The 17,180-nt window shown below is 37.9% G+C and overlaps 1 protein-coding gene across 1 annotated transcript; it reads right to left on the reverse strand.

Moving 5' to 3' along the window:
• Positions 1-1,230: 1,230 nt before the first annotated feature.
• Positions 1,231-16,775, reverse strand: LOC131782079 (uncharacterized). Its single transcript, XM_066173734.1, has 8 exons — positions 16,636-16,775; positions 11,333-11,620; positions 7,812-7,874; positions 5,342-7,560; positions 4,543-4,591; positions 3,738-3,980; positions 3,368-3,445; positions 1,231-2,617 (listed from the first exon to the last, which is right to left on the reverse strand). The coding sequence occupies exons 1-8, from the start codon at positions 16,640-16,642 to the stop codon at positions 2,421-2,423; spliced, it is 3,144 nt and encodes a 1,047-aa protein (XP_066029831.1). The 5' UTR covers positions 16,643-16,775; the 3' UTR covers positions 1,231-2,420.
• Positions 16,776-17,180: the final 405 nt, after the last annotated feature.

Genomic DNA, 17,180 nt, shown 5'->3' on the forward strand with positions numbered 1-17,180 from the left:
TTTAGTTGATGAAACTAACTTTTTATTTTTTTTCAATTTGAAGAATCAAATTGATTGATACATAAAGCACACAAAATATTTTTTGAGAGTTCCATGTGGCATCCATAGTGGATTACTATGCTATCATAAAAAACAAAAACAACAACTACAGAAAACTGCTTTTGTCACAATTACTACCAAATTTGTGTCAGTTTCCTGGGTCTGCCATAATAAGTGAAAACTCTGAAGATACAGTGTCTTGGTTATTTTATTAAAAGCAATTACTTTCCAAGAGTTTCTCTGCTAGGAGTGTTTTTTTTTTTACTACATCACGGGCGACGAGCGGGGGAAGAAGAAAAAATAGAGTTTCAGTTTGAGTTATCCCCTACGTATGAACATTTTGAAAATCATTTGAAACAGTTCATTTCGTTCGAATTGATTTTGCTTTGCAAAGGACAGTAAGCCGTGGAATTTGGCCTTGAATTAAACCCACTTGAGCGTAAAGTTATAAAGTTTTGGTTCTTGCCTGAGTTTAACATAAATCACGTCTCATTCTCACTCACGCTCCTTAGAATCTGAACGAACCAGACGTTTATGTGGCACCCTTGATCAAAAGCCTTGGAAGTACGGTGAACGGAAAAGGATTCATAACAACTTCGATCGATGCGATTAAAGACTTATAATAATTTGTATGCCTATATCCAACGTTACTTTAAGTTAATTCGTCGTGACATAGGAGAACGTTAAAAGGAACCTTAAACATTCATTCTTTAGCCGTTAAAAGTATTATTATCACTGGCCTTATTCTCTAAAGAGATAGCAGACTTGATAGGCAGCGTAACACACAAGAGGGACTGAATATTGCAACGAGTTCTTCCCGACACAGACAAGTTTCATGTCAGAGAAATCGGTTATAATTACCTGGTTCATGATGACGCCTCCGTCCATTCCCACGGAGAAGATGTCTCAGTCTGTTCATCGAAGTTGCTTAAACTTTAGCTGCGTAAAACACGGACCATATCAAAACTTTCAATTCATTTCCTCGTGAAATGTACTACTTGATCACCGGGGCGGAAGTCGATGGATACGTCACAACATTACAGAACATTCTAAATTCTCGATGGAGGGGGGAGGGGGGGGGTACTCATGGAAAGATTGTCAAGCTGAAGCTCTCAGGTGATAAAACCAAATTATAGTATTTCAAGGCCCCACTCTAGTTAAAGACACAAAACATCATTCAAAATATGGTTTGGCAGCCATTATATCTTTTTAATGTCATAAAAATATTAACAGCTCTACAGTTTTGAATATTGCCCAAAATAGATAATAAGCTAAATTCTATCAAAAGTCTTTCACTTTCTTGTTACTCTACAGACGCTGAAGTAAAATTTAATGACCCTCATCAAAAGCCCAAAATGGGCTCCTGCCCTCATTAGATATGCTATGGCAAGCTGTTCCATAATACTACCATATCGAAGTCATTTGAACGCCAGTTCTTAAAAGTGATTATTTCACCGAATGACGTTGTTGTGTATTCAGTTGAAATACCTACCTAGATTCAGTTGTCTTAAACAAAATGCTAAACAAAATGTTAAAATCAGCTCGACCGGTCCTTTTTCTACGAAATGTTTTCAATAGGTGATCTAAACCTCAAACGTCACAATCTCAAATCTTACTAAATTGCTGATTAATGAATGAAATATAGATACAAATTGTCCTTAATACAATATCATTCTCCGGACTCTAACTCAGATAACTCAAACTCAAAGCAGTTTTTCAAGAAATAGATTTTCATTTCATTTACCGTTACAACGATCAACAGCTCATCGTTGTTTATTGTCTACTCAAGTTTAAGTTAGCGAGATTTTATTTTTTTAAATAAGGTTTTCCTTTACTGTCCTTTAAACGGTTATGAGCCAAAAGAAAATTGATTGTGTTTTACATTCCTTTAAAAAGTGCTGCATGAAACTATAATTGTACTTTTCAAAAACTTCTGTCCTTAGGCTTATGTCAAAACTGTATTGAAAATAGGTGTAGCGTAACCTTCCGTTTCCTTTACGAGCGCAATGGGAATCTCCGTTTTTTTATATATCACTGTATTTCTTCTATCCTCTTTTAACACTGATTTGTACATCACTTAACCCTTTACACCCTAACATCAGAATTCATATTCACCATACTGTTTTCAGTACATTTACTAAGGTGCTGACAAGGAGAATTTGTCTAACAATCAAGAGTTCCTTCAGTTGGTGATCATTTCCTTTATTCTCATGACATTAATGAATGATTCAGGGGTGATATTGTAAGGAGAAATTAGATGCTAGTCACTCTTAGGGGTTAAGGGGTTAAACTAGAATTAACTGTCATGTTCAGTATTCAAGGAGGTCGTTTCACTACGAAGAAACACAATAATTCAGACAACAACTATTACCCTTTCTTCTTTAAAGCAAATCAGCCCACGTAGGGTAGTCGCATTCAACAAGCTTGTCGTACAATTCTCCCACATTGCGAATAAAGCCTTGTTTACGAGCATGGGCCAACGCGGCATCGCAAGGGTTTAGTACTCGATTGTCAAGGAAACGGATTTCTGCCGGACTCAAACCCAGTCGCTCTGCCAGTAACTGCCATTCATTTCCACCTAAAATGCCAGGTAAACATTTACAGAATTAGAGAAATTCCAAACTATTTCATACTTCACAGGCGACATACCTTGCATGCAGTGAACAAATGTTGCCTTGTAAGATTCGTTATAATCATTGTTATTATCAATGTTTTGATTGTTGTCATCGTCATTGTTATCATTGCTATCTCATTTTATTACAGGTAATGCTAGTTAGTTTTTTTGGTTATACTTAAATGAATCACCGTTGTTGTCGTCGCTATTGCCTGGTTACAAAACAATACGGAAGACATTTCGTTTTGCTTTAAATTGGTCCGCGATTAGTCAAGAAAACTCGCACCACCAAATAAAATGCATAATCAAATCCATTTGCGACTTACATGTAATCATTTGTGAACTTTCCACGCCACGCCACGCTTCAGGAAGTTTGCGTGTTTTGTTTTTTTACTGAGGTCTCTTACACTATTGCTTCCTTACCCAAATTGTTCAAAGTGATTTCTGTGGATTACGACACTCGATTGTAATAGTCGATCGTAATAAATTTCTCCTTGAAATTATAAATGCTGTCCCGAACATGTGGGGTACACTCTACTCTCAATCGTCAAAACTTTTGTTTTATTGTTTATCGTCGCCACCATTCACCACGTCACAAACTTAGTATACTCTCTCCTTAAACTTTTCACTCTAATCCTAACGTCTCCTTTTTCAATTTTAACCTAACTGTGAATGCGCAAGTGCCATGTCACGCAACTTCTGTTTAGTACTTACCACACAAATGAATCGTCAGATTCTCTCTCTGACTAATGGGAATATTGGCCACGTCACAAGCTTCAGGTAACAAAGGACCTAAGAAGTAAAGAGAAAATACTTCCTTGGAATAAAATGAGACGTCAATTGAATCAATGTCGCTTTTATTTAAATGTCACGGATAATTCACCAAAAGCGATACACAAATGGAGCAGAAGAAACATCAAGTTAAAATGGAAAAATATCAATCACTTAAAGGAATGCCAACAATTTGGCTGTTTACAAATCACCAGCGAATGACTTGAAATGAGTCGTCTGGTTTTCGACAATGTGATTCGATAGAACTATTCTCTTCAGCTGTCTGCATTCAGCAGAATTCAAACTATCATACCTGTTGTACCAGCAGGTACAATCTCTCGTATCCGTTTTACAACATCAAGTCTATCTGTAGATTTAGCTTTCCAACAAATGAAGCGAATTTGACGCTTTGTCTCTGGGTCTGGCTGTTCTAAAGACGCTAGGTCCAATGATAAACTTTCGTGTAATAGAGCGACAACACCGTCTGCATCGCATGTCCTCAACTGAAGGGCCTGAACCAAACCATCGGGGAGGACAAGGGCTTGTTCGCCTTCCCCTAAAATATCGATGAAGTAAAGGCCTCAGCTCAATACCTTCAAAAATTATTACGGTTCAGTTCATCTTACGTGCTTAGTTTGAAATATAAACAACACAGGTTAGACAAAAATATTCATCAATAGAAGAACAATCATCTCATTCATGATGCGCAACATTAGTAGATGCGAAAATTAAGTCCAACAAAAACAGGCTTCAACGGGAGTAACACCCAAAACCGTGTAATTCTTTTTACGCTACGTACATGTCAAGTTTCAATTTTTCTTCTTCCAGTTCACCTTACAAACTGGAGACCATGCTTTTGTATTGCGTTTTAACAGGGAAACACACTTCGGGTTTAAATACACCTAAAACACGGTTTAACACGACTCTGATGTTCATGATATAATTTACCTGATGAAGTGATACAGACGAAATATCCATAATAATGACAAAGCTTTTCAAAGATGAACCAAACTATCATAAGGAAAACCCACTCTCTCTTTCGTGTGGCACAAATTTATGGTTACTGCATCGTTTGGAGAACCACTCAGTAACTACATAGTCTACATGCAGATACTAACCTTCCGTACAAGGTAAAGCTGATTCTTGGTTACCCTCGCCAGTGACTCCCTGTTAATGTCATAATTATTATGTAAATACTTCGTCTCTATTTCGGTTGTTGTTGTACTTCTTTCTTGCACTCTATCGTTGATGATGCATGCAGGTTCGTTTTTTTAAGTTTAGCGATACCCTTTACCACTTTCTTACCCACGAAGGGATCATTATGATAGTGAAATGAATTTTTTCATGTAAAACTTTGAAAAGTCACAAAAATTGAGTTTTATAAAGAAGACATTTTCTATATAGACATCTGCCTTAAAGTATGGCATTGAAATCACTTTCCTGGTACATTCGATGCATTGAATAAACAATAGCCTCCATTATGCCCGAAAATATGCACGGTTATTTGCCCTTGGACAAATGGACGTTATTGTGTTTATTATCCTTCAAATATTTTTGCTGCGTGCGAGAAAAACATGTTAATGAACCACTGTTTACTGCCTAACATATATATTCACTTTTTTAAGTGTTCTCTGGTACGTGGATGTGCGTGTGTTACAAAAAAACATCCATTTCTTCTGTAACAACCAAAATACCCTCTCTCATCCTTAATTAAATTTTAACGAAGACTTTTCGTAGTGGACGGAAGGTTTGAAAATTGGGGTATATCCTCGGGTATCCCCCAGTTTTAGCAAGGAGATTTTCGGTCACTTGATGCGTTTAGACCAATCGCGCTCAAGCAGCAATTAATGATGGATTATAAGCATTGGTATGAAAATAAGTAACTCTTATTGAACACTGACAAAAACCGTAACATACCACTTTAAGTAAAAATGGATACCATGGTGCGAAGCGCTGAAGTGGAACCCTGTAATCTTCAGCATCTACACCCCTGGTGCATACAACAGGCATTTTACAATCATGCAACTGTGACTCTGACCAGAAGTGCAGGCATTCTTCCTCTTTACAGTCACTTGCACGATGGGTGCTACAAAATTTCACCGTCGTTCTTGTGCAACAAATTGGACAGCAAACTGACATTTCGTAAGCCATGTTCTTCAACCAATGAAACTCCTTCCGCATGCATTCGAGAATCAGTCCCAGTTGTCGGCACACAGTACGAGCAAAATCTACTTGAGGAGTGTCTTGGATAAGTACAGATGGTAGATTCAGCCTTTCATTCTTGGAAGCCTCTGCCTTGCACTTCCCTTGGTGAACAACAACTTCAATGAAAGAGGAACGGCAGAGAAGGATCAGAGAGATGCCTACAGCTGGGTGTGTATAAAACCTAACGAAATTGTGATGCAGTTGAGGGTCTTCTTGGTTGAGACCTTCCTTTGTGCACCATTGCATAACCATCAGGACTAGGCGAGGAAACAGTCCAATTGGTAATTGACCAGATTTAAACTTCACAAAAAGGGACGGAATACCCGCAGATGAAAACAAATCGGTGACACTCTTCGGGGGGGACATCAACATGGAAGGTACAAGATACTCACTGGGCGACCCACTCTCGTCAGACGACGGCCAAGGGCATAACAAGCCAAATTTTTCCATCATGTTGATAAGACTGTTAAGGTTAAAATTTTCTCGGGTGTCAAAAAGGGGATCCCATAAGTCTTTTAAGAGCCGTTTTTCCAAGATTCCCTTTTCCTCAAGCTTTTTCCATAGTTCTCTATGTTCCTTTTTACTCTTCTTGAAAGGCGGAATAGTAATCACCTTCTTGAAGACATCTATCAACCACTGTGGGTCCAAAATAACGATTTTGTTTAACTCCGGGGTGTCATCGAAATGAATCAAAACTCTCTGGTCGTGTAAGAGGTTCAACATAGTGAGAAACTGCTCTTCGGTGGAAATTCCGCATACCTCAAGTGCAATTCTTTTCGCGTTTTCAACGTAAATCCATTTGCTTCCATGATCAACCATCTCTCTTACAGCCTTTTCAAACTTCAGCCATTTTATTGGAATAATCACTTTCAGCTGAGGCAGCCTCTTGGCAGTGTCAAGCACCTCTTTCCTCAAACTAATAACCCCGGCACATTCTTCCTTACTCCCAGACTTAGTATTGTCTACGACAAAGAAGTCCAGAATTTGTTTGCCATAACTTTTTCTCTGCAAATTGCCAAAAATCTCACTTGCAAGCTCTTCAGGATCTGCACCTTTGTACGGCTTGTCAGCATGGGTAAAGACAAGAATAACTGGGGGCTGCAGCAGCTCTGGTTGCATGGAAGTTGAAGGGGTTTCGTGAGGCTTTTCACTGTTTGGAACCAAACTAGAAACCGAGCACATCCAAAAGTCGAGATAATCTATATTACTCTTCTCAGATGGAACGTCTTTGATAGATTTGAATAATCCTCGCTTCACTTGGGATATAGACTTCTCCTCTGGATTTCGGTGAAGGTTATAAACCAAAAGGTAGATTGCCTCTCTTGTTAGAAAAAGTGGGTGGGTAGAATAATAAACTGATTGCCCGCCAAAATCCCACAAAGTTGAAAAAATTTCATCTTTTTCTTCCTCAACGCGCACAACTTGAAGTAGCTTGGCAACTAATGATGCTATTTCTTCTGGCACAGCTGTAATGTTTGGGGCGCTGTTCTTAGAGTCATCGGATGATACACCATCATTATTTAGGGAAGATGGACCTCCACTCTTCTCAGTTACATTGTCGTAACGAGATGGGCTAGGCTTGGGTTTGTTCTGTCGTTTGTTTTTCTCGAGGCTGTTGACAATATATTGAGCTGTGTGTTTTTCATAAGAGAATGGCTCCATGTTTGAATCTCTTTCGTGGGTTGCCTCTCCCATTTCCCAAACTTCCGTTGATACTTTACAATAGGAAGGATCCGTCTCGATACCTATAGTGCTGCTTTCTTTTGGATTGAAATTTTCTCCTTTCAGTGATCTCTTTAAACTTGTTTTTCCTGACTGACCTTGCCCAATAAACATGATTGGCACTCTTTTCACACTGGTTTTTCCTTCTTCAATGGCTCGATTGTAAGCTTCGAGAGCCTTATGGCCTCGAGCAACGATTTCCACAGGAACTGAAACAAAATAGTAGAACAAATAGGCAAAAAATAATCAGCAAATAGACAACAAATAATCAACAAATAGTACCACAAAAAATGATAATTTTTATCTACAGACCTATTCTAGGTATTATATTATTTGGATCGAGGGTAGGAATTGTCATTCCTAGTCTAATCAACCCCAACCCTCCCCCCCCCCCAAAAAAAAAATCAAATAAAAATAAAAATAATAAATAAAATTGCCCTACCAAATCTGAATGACTCACCTAACGGTGCCCAGAGATCATCCACTTCTTTGTGCGGATCAAAATATGCCCCGCTCAGGGATGCTAAAAGGAGTAAGATACCAAGACTTAACAAAACGCATCTATCGTCAAGATAATTGATCAATTTTTCTGACTGGGCCGGAAAATTTAAGACTTAGAAAAGCATAATATCTTTCATTAGGTTTTAGCTTTGAGTATCTACACTTTCGTTCTCCAACTCCAAACACTTGTAGCATATTTCATTCTGGATCTATTAATAATGAGTTTAAAAGGATCAGTTTCTTAAGTTTAATTAAAAACGTTTGTTATTTTCAAACGAATCTAACGGCACTTGGAAAAGATTAAAAATGTGCAGGAGAGCATGCCCCTAACCCTTTTGGTAACGGTTATGCTACCAACCTCTCTTCTTCTTCCTCCCACACCACACCCAACTCGAAAACATCCGGCGCTCGGCACTGAATAGGGATATGTAACAACTATTCACCAAAGTGGTGGCTAATGATTGATATTTACTGAACCGCGAAGCGACGAGGTGAAGATCCACAGCTAGCCACCGACACTGAAGTGAATAGTTTTCTCTAGTATATACTAAGTGAGATCATAGACAACAAACGATGTTTTAATCTATTTATTCCTACAACGATGCACAAACTCCGCGTGAGTTGCTCGGCGAATGGCAATGGATATTCGGAGTTTGAGTAGCCAATCAAAGCAAGCCTTTAACGCTATGCACTGTTTTAATATAAATCATACTAATTTAATCTATTAATAAATCGGCTAAGAAACATAATTATCACCATTGTGAGATTTGGCATGTAAAATGTGACATGATGTCTAGTTCTTGCCAAACATTTTGATATTTGTAATAATAATGAATTTTTTTGTTCAATTCAGTCAATCAATTTTACAGTCCACCATGATTTTCATTAGTAATATTCTTTAGTTGTTGTCTTTTTTTGTAATCTGAGGAAGTGGGACAAATTTAATTTCAGTTGCAGCACAGAGCTCGAGGTTAAGATAAATTACAACTGATAGGGGCCTTTCAATTATGTTTGAGGACAGAGAAGTACTAAATTGCTCAGCTAGAGAAAGTATCATAGGAAAGGACTAGGACTAGATGTGGTATGCTATTCGTTCATTAATGTACAACAACTGCTTTGTTGCAGATTGTACTGTCAGTCAATGAATAGTATGGTGTATAATGGAGAATGATATATATAGGTAATATACAAAGGATGAGATATGTAGATAAAAATTGAAAGTTGTCAATACAGTGAATGTTGATAAAGTTGTTCATTGATAATTTGATGTATACATCATGTTGTTTTGTATGACGAGCTTTGCGCCAGAAAAAAAAATTATGCTAATTAGCTGGCTGCCCATTAAAAAATAAAACTAAATAACATGAGATTGTTTTCAGTGTAATTTAATGTGTAAGAGGAGAATCAATCCTTTCAATAACTCAACAAAACCCAGTAAAGGCATAGGATTCTTCTCAATAGAATATTCAGACCTCAGAAGAGCACCAAGACTTTATCGGCAAAAACACGTTTGAATGTGATTTTTCACAAAAGTAAAGCCAATCTCTGGAGAAGAACGATCATTTAAAAATATTCAATCTTGGATGAAGGCCAAAATTCTCATGAGAAGACTCAGAAACTGACATTCTTCTAAAAAAAAAATGGGTCTTTAGAGAAAAGCAGTAATTCTTCTGATAAGCTTGTTTAAATTATAAGATTCTGCCTAAATGGATATCATCTTGGGAGGAGAGCAGTGTTTCTGCCCAGAAGACTACTTCATTAACTGGTTCATAGAGAAAGAATTTTGTTCTTGTGGGAAAAAATAGTATTCTTCTAACAAGAATCAGACATACATAAGATTCTTCTCATGAGAATTCTTACCCTTGGGGGAAGACCCACAGTTCTTTCCTCAAGGATCAGATTTCTTCTCCTCAGAATTATAATTCTCCTCTGGGGAAGAAGAATCTGAAATATTAAATTCTTCTCTGAAGAGCCATGAATCTTTCAGAAAAATTTCATTTCTGTTTAAAAGAATTGAACTGAAGAGTGTGCATTGTCTTTCTTGGTTCAGTGTGCCAGCCCGATTTTAACCTGCCATGCTCTCGCACGCCTATCAGTCGTTTCATCCAATGCACTATTCTCGGGTTCAAATGATTTCCCCATTTTAGGATATTATTTTGATGTTCTCCCGCACAACCCGTACAACCTCTTTCAAGTGGGCCTTTTCCTGCTTCAGATTTTCCACATGGCTATTTCTAGTTGAGATGCACATTTCGTGTCGTGAGAATTTTGTCTCTGTGCCTTAGATAATTGCATTGAGAACCTTCCCGAAACTCTCCAGTTTTCTCTTTAAATTCCCACTCAGTGCCCAAGCGCGGCGTAACCTTTTCTGCTTATTTCTCGTTTCTAAGTAAAAAGAGGCAAGAGATTTTCACGTAAACAGTAGTAAGGTCGCTGGCTCTTCAAGCTGTTAACAGTGCCCTAGCAAAAACTCAAATGCTGCCATGTGCAATTGCAGTGGTGAACTAGTTCAATTTAAATTTTCTTCAATAATTATGAGGAGATCTTACTCGAGTTAAAGGTCTCACGTTGTATAGTTGTAGAGTATTGCAGTAAAAAAGCAAGGTGGTATAAAATGGAAAGGAGTTAATGAAAAGCTCTTGTCTGTGCCAAAATTGTGACAAAAGGAGGAATTGGTTAGAACAGAGTTGTACACTGGTAAATTGACAGGCCGATGGTAGGAGATTAATCGAATAGGTTCATGTATCAAATGTGCGTCAAATGTATTTTAACACAAAACTTCACCAGCATTTGCACGCTATTCGTACCTAGAACGATGGAAGTACCCATTCCTTTCGAGTCCGAAAGTATGAGCTTAATAAGGTTCGAGCCCTGGCCGCGTCGACTTTTTGCTGTCTTTTTGTTGTCTTTACTTTGTTTTTTTCCCTTTTTTTCTTTTAATTTACATTCTTCCTCAAAGAATATCTCAGAAGTGTTCAGAGTAAAACGCACATGTGAGAACGCTGAACGAGATATATTTTATGTTCAAATCGATAACAATATCAAAATGCGGAGATGAGACCTCGAGCAAACTTCGAACTTAACCGGACAAGACCAAAAATGAATGCGAAGACACCCGGTCAGATTCGCTCAATGATGGCCAGTATCGGAACTGAACCAGGACGAGCAACAAGAGACGCTATGAATGTCTTAGGATACTCCGCTACTTTGAAAACCGCGAAGGGGCTGGGGAAAGTTTAAAGACTTATACGACACAGTGCAAACGTAGCGCGTCCGGCCATCCTAGAAGGAAGGCACAGCTGGCACAATAAAAAAAGGTTCACGGTTCACATCTAAAATGAAGCCTCCTTGACAAGGTCACAAAGACTTTCGTTCGAAGATCTATTCCTACATAGGTGTTCAGCTTTTTCGTTATGAAAGTAAATAGATCTAGATAAACCTGGTATTGAGAGATTTCCTTTACAAGAGGAGATTACATACCGAGCAGTTTTTCGACGACGTCTTTCCTTTCTATATTTTCAAGAGCATCTATAAGGATCCCCACTGTTAGTGGTCTTCTCTCTATAGATCCTCGTTTCCACTCTTGAAGCATTTCCCATGTCTTTTCACGATATGTGCTGTATTCAATCTCAATAAGATAAAGCAACGCTGATGGAAGCTCTAAGGCAACACCCAGGGTTGCCCAGTCTGCGCCCACTTCACCGCATATTGACTGTATGTGGATTTCAGTGACAGGAACCTGTTCAAAGGATATACCACCAGAGGTGGCTGCAAAACAAATAAACATAATTTGAACAAAAATTGTGACTTAAAAAGAGCAGCAACAATTATAACTCCGAATGCCAAATTTAATTATAACGAGTAACGACTTGGAAAGGATAATGAGTAAAACTGATACCGTTTTACGAATTTATGAACATAAAAACCTTCGTCGGTGGCTTCTAAATCATGCATGCGTCCAAGAAAATCGGTTTTTAATCCCGTTATGAATTGGCTAAACCTTGTTTACCTAATATTTAAGAGAACGTCTTTGTTTGGTCGGTGGAGATAAAAACCACGATCACTCGATTGAGTAAGTTGCAATGTACAACCAATTCCTTCTTGCTTTAATAGCCAAGAATGTTTCACAAACTTGCTGATGGAAACTAATTTGAGGCTATCAAAAAAGTGTACGCACTTAAGTCAAGCTTTTTGCCAAGTTCCACGAAGTAATGAGAAACATACGATCAATAATTCAGAAGATAGCGAAACATACTATATAGGCTCAAATGTGAAACATTTGTCGCATTAAGTTGGGGTTGGGTCACTAGCATCTTGATCAGTATCCCGATAGTTCTAACATTTCTTGCAGAATTTTTACTTCACGGTATGACGTATTCATACTATGGGGCCCGGCGGTTTACGTATGGATGGAAAATTAACTTACTTACGCGCTCACACACTCCATTCTCCAATCTGTTGGACGATTAATTCATAATGGTAACTGAACTGAGTGGAGTGCAATTTGGGCTGAAATCATACGCGTGATTTCAAAATCGAACAAGCGCGCAGCGCGAGGTCGATTTGAAATCACAAGTATGATTTCAGACCAAAATTGCACGACATGAGGTTCAATTACCACTTTATTGCATCCATTTTGAAATTGCCCAAATACTGGACTTGGTCAGTTCAAATATTTTATTGATGCAGTACTGAGCTGGTTTTAAATTCATCCATTTTTGGGGGGGAAAAATAAGAGTTTTGGTAAGAAAAGTTGCGAAATTTGCCACATGATAGTCTTTGTCTTTAATTTTCCTTTAATTTGATTGGTTAATTTAAACAAGCCTTGAAATCTGACTGGTTGTTTTGTTTTTAGTGTAGCCTCCTCATTAGCTGGAGAAAAAGATGCGATTTAAAGCAAAAAATGGTGCGATTCGTAGCAAAAAATGGTGCGATTCGTGAATAAATCGCACCAATTAGAGCCAATCAGATTACAGAGATCACCAGTGATTTAAAAATGAGTGTAATAAATGCTTTAAAACTTGCAATAAACACGTTATACCCTGCCTACTTTACTAGGTTTGTTTCTGTCCCCAAAGTCGCGCTGAGGGGGGGTGGGTCAAAGGAGGAAATTTTTGCCTGAATTCATGGAGGAGTTCTCAACATAATTTGGCGATATTGATTAAGATTATTTTTCCTTCTTTTTGCTCCATCCTTAATCAAAATTCGCCTTTGTATACTCCACAAACGAAGAGTAAACGTGCAGAAGAATACTCAACCGAAACTTTAAAGTCTTAAAATCGACGATGACAATAGTCCCAGCGATAGGAATTGGAAACATAAAGTCATAACTTCTTGTTTTTTGGTTGATTTTCGCGTATCAATTTGACTGCCAAGCCATGTAGCTAAATTTTGCTCATCTTAGGTAGCTGATTAATCAGTTTTATAGGGTTTTAAGATTTCATTTTATTTCACCTTTCTCTGCGTCGCGCAGTTTGCTCGTGAATGTTTCCAGATTTCCAGATTTCTAGATTTCCAGACTATCATGCTAAGATACATGTGAGTTAGCTAAAGACTTATTTGCATATTTGCATATTTCCACATTTATAAGCTGCCAAGTTAACATACATGTGAGTAAGCTTCTATTTACAAATCTCAGTTTACGAACCCAAAAAATATACTTAATTAGCTAGTTATTGTAGGGACGATTCCAAATCACACATTTTCATTCTTCAAGGTTACCTTAGGTGATTAATTTTATATGCTACACTTCCCATTCAGATGATGCGTTCTGTGCTCTTCTACCTAAAGTAAAAGCCATATATTTGTAATTGTTTGGCCATCAATTTGTCTGACCTGCAAATAATCATTGTCTTGAAACCTCATCTTGTGTCTGTTGTCATTACGCATATGGTTTATTTTTAGTTCCGAGTTTAAGTGCACTGGCTGACGCTTTTGAAGTTATTAATCAACTGGTAATTTAGGGTACGTCACACGCTATCGGGAGGAGATGGAAAGAGTTAAAGTTCTCACCACTTTATTGAATAATTAAGACATACTATGAAGTGCCTCCAAAGAGCGTCTGATTTAAATTTTTTTGTTGTACACCCGAAAAACTTAGAAAATAAAAATATCGGAGCTCCAAACTTCCGCCGATCAGCGGCGTCATTATCATCATTGAAAAGTTTCACAATCATTGTATTCCCACCGATAATTTGTTGATATGCAAACTTTCAGCTTTTCCATTTTTCAAGAAGTTTCAGTGACATGATGCAAACAATCGAGGTAATTTTAATTTGGTTGCGACTTAACAGACCATGAAGTAAAAAATATTTGTCGCCTGTTCTCGAAAGAACTATACATATTCCTGTAAGTCAGTGCAATAAGGGGCCCGAGGGCTGTGTGTTACCAATTCGATGATAGAAAATTTTTTTTTGTCCACCAGAAGCACTTCGAAAATAAAAATATCGGAGCTCCAAACGTCCGCCGATCAGCGGCGTCATCATCATCATTGAAAAGTTTCATAATCATTGTATTCCCAGCGATAATTAGTTGATATGCAAACTATTAGCTTTTCCGTTTTTCAAGAAGTTTCGGTGACATGATGCAAACAATCGAAATAATTTGAATTTGGTCACTACTCAACAGACCATGAAGTAAAAAATATTTTTTGCCTGTTCTCGAAAGAACTATACATATTCCTGTAAGTCAAACAACAAGGGCCGAAGACTGCGTGATACCAATTTGATGATAGAAAATTCTCCCCGAAAAGGCCATAGTAGTATCTTATTTATTTATTTATTTATTTATTTAATCAATATTTGTACACGGTAAAAATTTCATCAGGTACGAAAAATTCCAATACAATGACTAATATCGTAAGAACCTAAAAAATCCTAATCCTAACATTATATTATATAACAACAATGTGCCACTTAAAAACCTGATTCCAATGAATGCCGTGTTTAAAAATTATGATAGAGAAGGCGTTTAAAGTTGTTTAATGAATCAGACTCTCTTATGTTATAGGTTAAGCCTTTCCAAAGGGTTGCGCCGCTCTAACTAAACCTATTTTTCATGCAATTAGTTCTTAGAAAGGGGACAACAAGTTTGTTTACCGAGTCCCTCAAAGAATAGTTTGATTCATTTCGCCCTATAAATTTAGACGTGAGATATTCGGGAACTAGACAGTAAAAAGACTTGAAAACCATTAAGGCGTTCTGAATTTGACGTTGAGATATCAAGTCTTTTCAGCTGTGTTTGAAAATCAAGGAATCGACATTTACGTCGTAGTTTGATGAAGTTATTACAGGTGCAGCACGGTTTTGTAGTTTTTTGTAGCTTGTTAGATAATGTTTTGCCACAATTACCCCAGACCCGGCTACGGTTATCACAGTGAGATTGAACTAGTGAGTTGTATATATTGATTAGTGTGGTTGAGGCACAAATGGCTTAACTTGCATTGTGACTCTAATAGCGGAAGCGATCAATATGAGAATGCCACGTTAAATTTTCATCGATACGTATTCCAACGGATTTCACAAAGGAAACTGGTTCAATCGGAACATTATCTATGGAAATTCGAGTGTATCAGATAGAGTACTAAATCTTTTCCTGGGGCCGATCAACATAAATTCAGGTTTGGAAGGGTTCAAAGTAAGTCTGCTTGACACAAGCCATTTGCCTAGCTTGTCAAGGTCATGAGATAGGCTAGACCGAATCAAATGTAAATCAGAACCAGTACAAATAATGTGGGTGTCATTCTAGGTACGCTAAACGATAGACAGACAGACAGGCAAATCGTTGATATAAATTATAAATAAAAGAGGGCCAAGGATCGTTCCCTGTAGCACACCACATTTAAGGGTGGTGAAGTCAGAGAGACAACCGTTAACTGAGCACCGTTGTGTGCGATTCGTTAGATACGATTTAAACTAATCAAGAGTTTTCCCTAGAGTACCAAACCGATTCATTTAAGTTAGTAATATCTCATGATCAACAGTATCAAACGCCTTTTTTAAGTCGAGAAACACTACGGCGTTGAGTAGCCACGATCGATATTAAACGCCTAACTGTCTGTGGCTTCAAGAAGAGCAATAACAGTTGAGTGTAAAGACCTGAAACCAGATTGTTGTTTAGAAATGATTTCTTCACTATTTTTAAAAGAAGTTGTGTAACTGATCGTACACAATCCTCTCAAACATTTTGGCGACTACGGAAATGACTGAAATAGGTTGGTAGTTGTGTAGATCGAATTACCCCTCCCTGTTTAAGAACGAAGTCACTCTGGCACATTTCCAGTCGTCAGGAAATATGCCAGACATCAGGGATTTATTATGTAGATCGCATAACGGGCCTGAAATAGTAACAGGTAATTTAGTGTTAACAACTGGGTTGAAAACGTAAATTAGCCACCGTAAAGGGTAAAAAAGCTGACGTTTCGAGCGTTAGCCCTTCGTCAGAGCGATTAGGTGAAATAGTAACAGCACACTTACGAATCAACCTAGCGGGAAATTCCTGAAATTCCTAAAATGTAATTCCTAAACCCACGCAGTTTACACAGACCTGGCCGATATAGGCTAACGGCTCGCATATAGCGTTCTAAGTTACCAATATTGCTGCCATTCGCTGGCTTAGATTACTCTTTTTGATAACATATAAAATCACTGATATAGTGTTTGTATTAGGGACGAGATATCTCTAAGTTGCTGAGGCACTTGGAAACTACGACTTTTTCTGTTTATGCAATTTCCTCAATTTTCCCTAGTAACCTTGAATTTTTAAAAGGAACCTGAGGTAAATACCTTCCATTTCAATGATAAAGGCTCCTTCTTGCTAGATTCTTCGATTAACGGATTTCCTTCTGTCTTCTCGTCCGCACGCACTCTCAAAGAACATTCAGGGGCTGTCACGAATCGAAACTAAAAACCCTTTTACATTCTTATAGTAATCTCCATATCGATTGATGCATGACGTGCATAAACGAGTCACACACACGAGTCACACACACGAGTCAACTTCGAGCCCGAGTCAAATTCGAGTCACGAACCAAGTGCGGGTCAGTTTAAACTTTTCCCCTTTTGTAAAATAACATCGTTAAGGCAATACACAACTAGGGAGAAACAAAAGCGTTGTTATCCTAAAGCCGGATAAAAGGAATGGGGTTGTCGTTCTATATCGAACTGATTATTACTAAGGCATATTAAAAATCATTAGCGACACGTCAAAATTTCGACCTCCTAAGGAGGATCCTACTTTGCTAAGAGAAGGAAGACTACAACGACTCCTTACTGAGGATGAGAATGAGAAAGTTAAAGAGAAGCAGTCACCTTGACAGTGATGTCTATAG

Source organism: Pocillopora verrucosa, chromosome 10 (genome assembly GCF_036669915.1).
Source record: "Pocillopora verrucosa isolate sample1 chromosome 10, ASM3666991v2, whole genome shotgun sequence".
In the NCBI taxonomy this organism is placed as follows: Eukaryota; Metazoa; Cnidaria; class Anthozoa; order Scleractinia; family Pocilloporidae; genus Pocillopora; species Pocillopora verrucosa.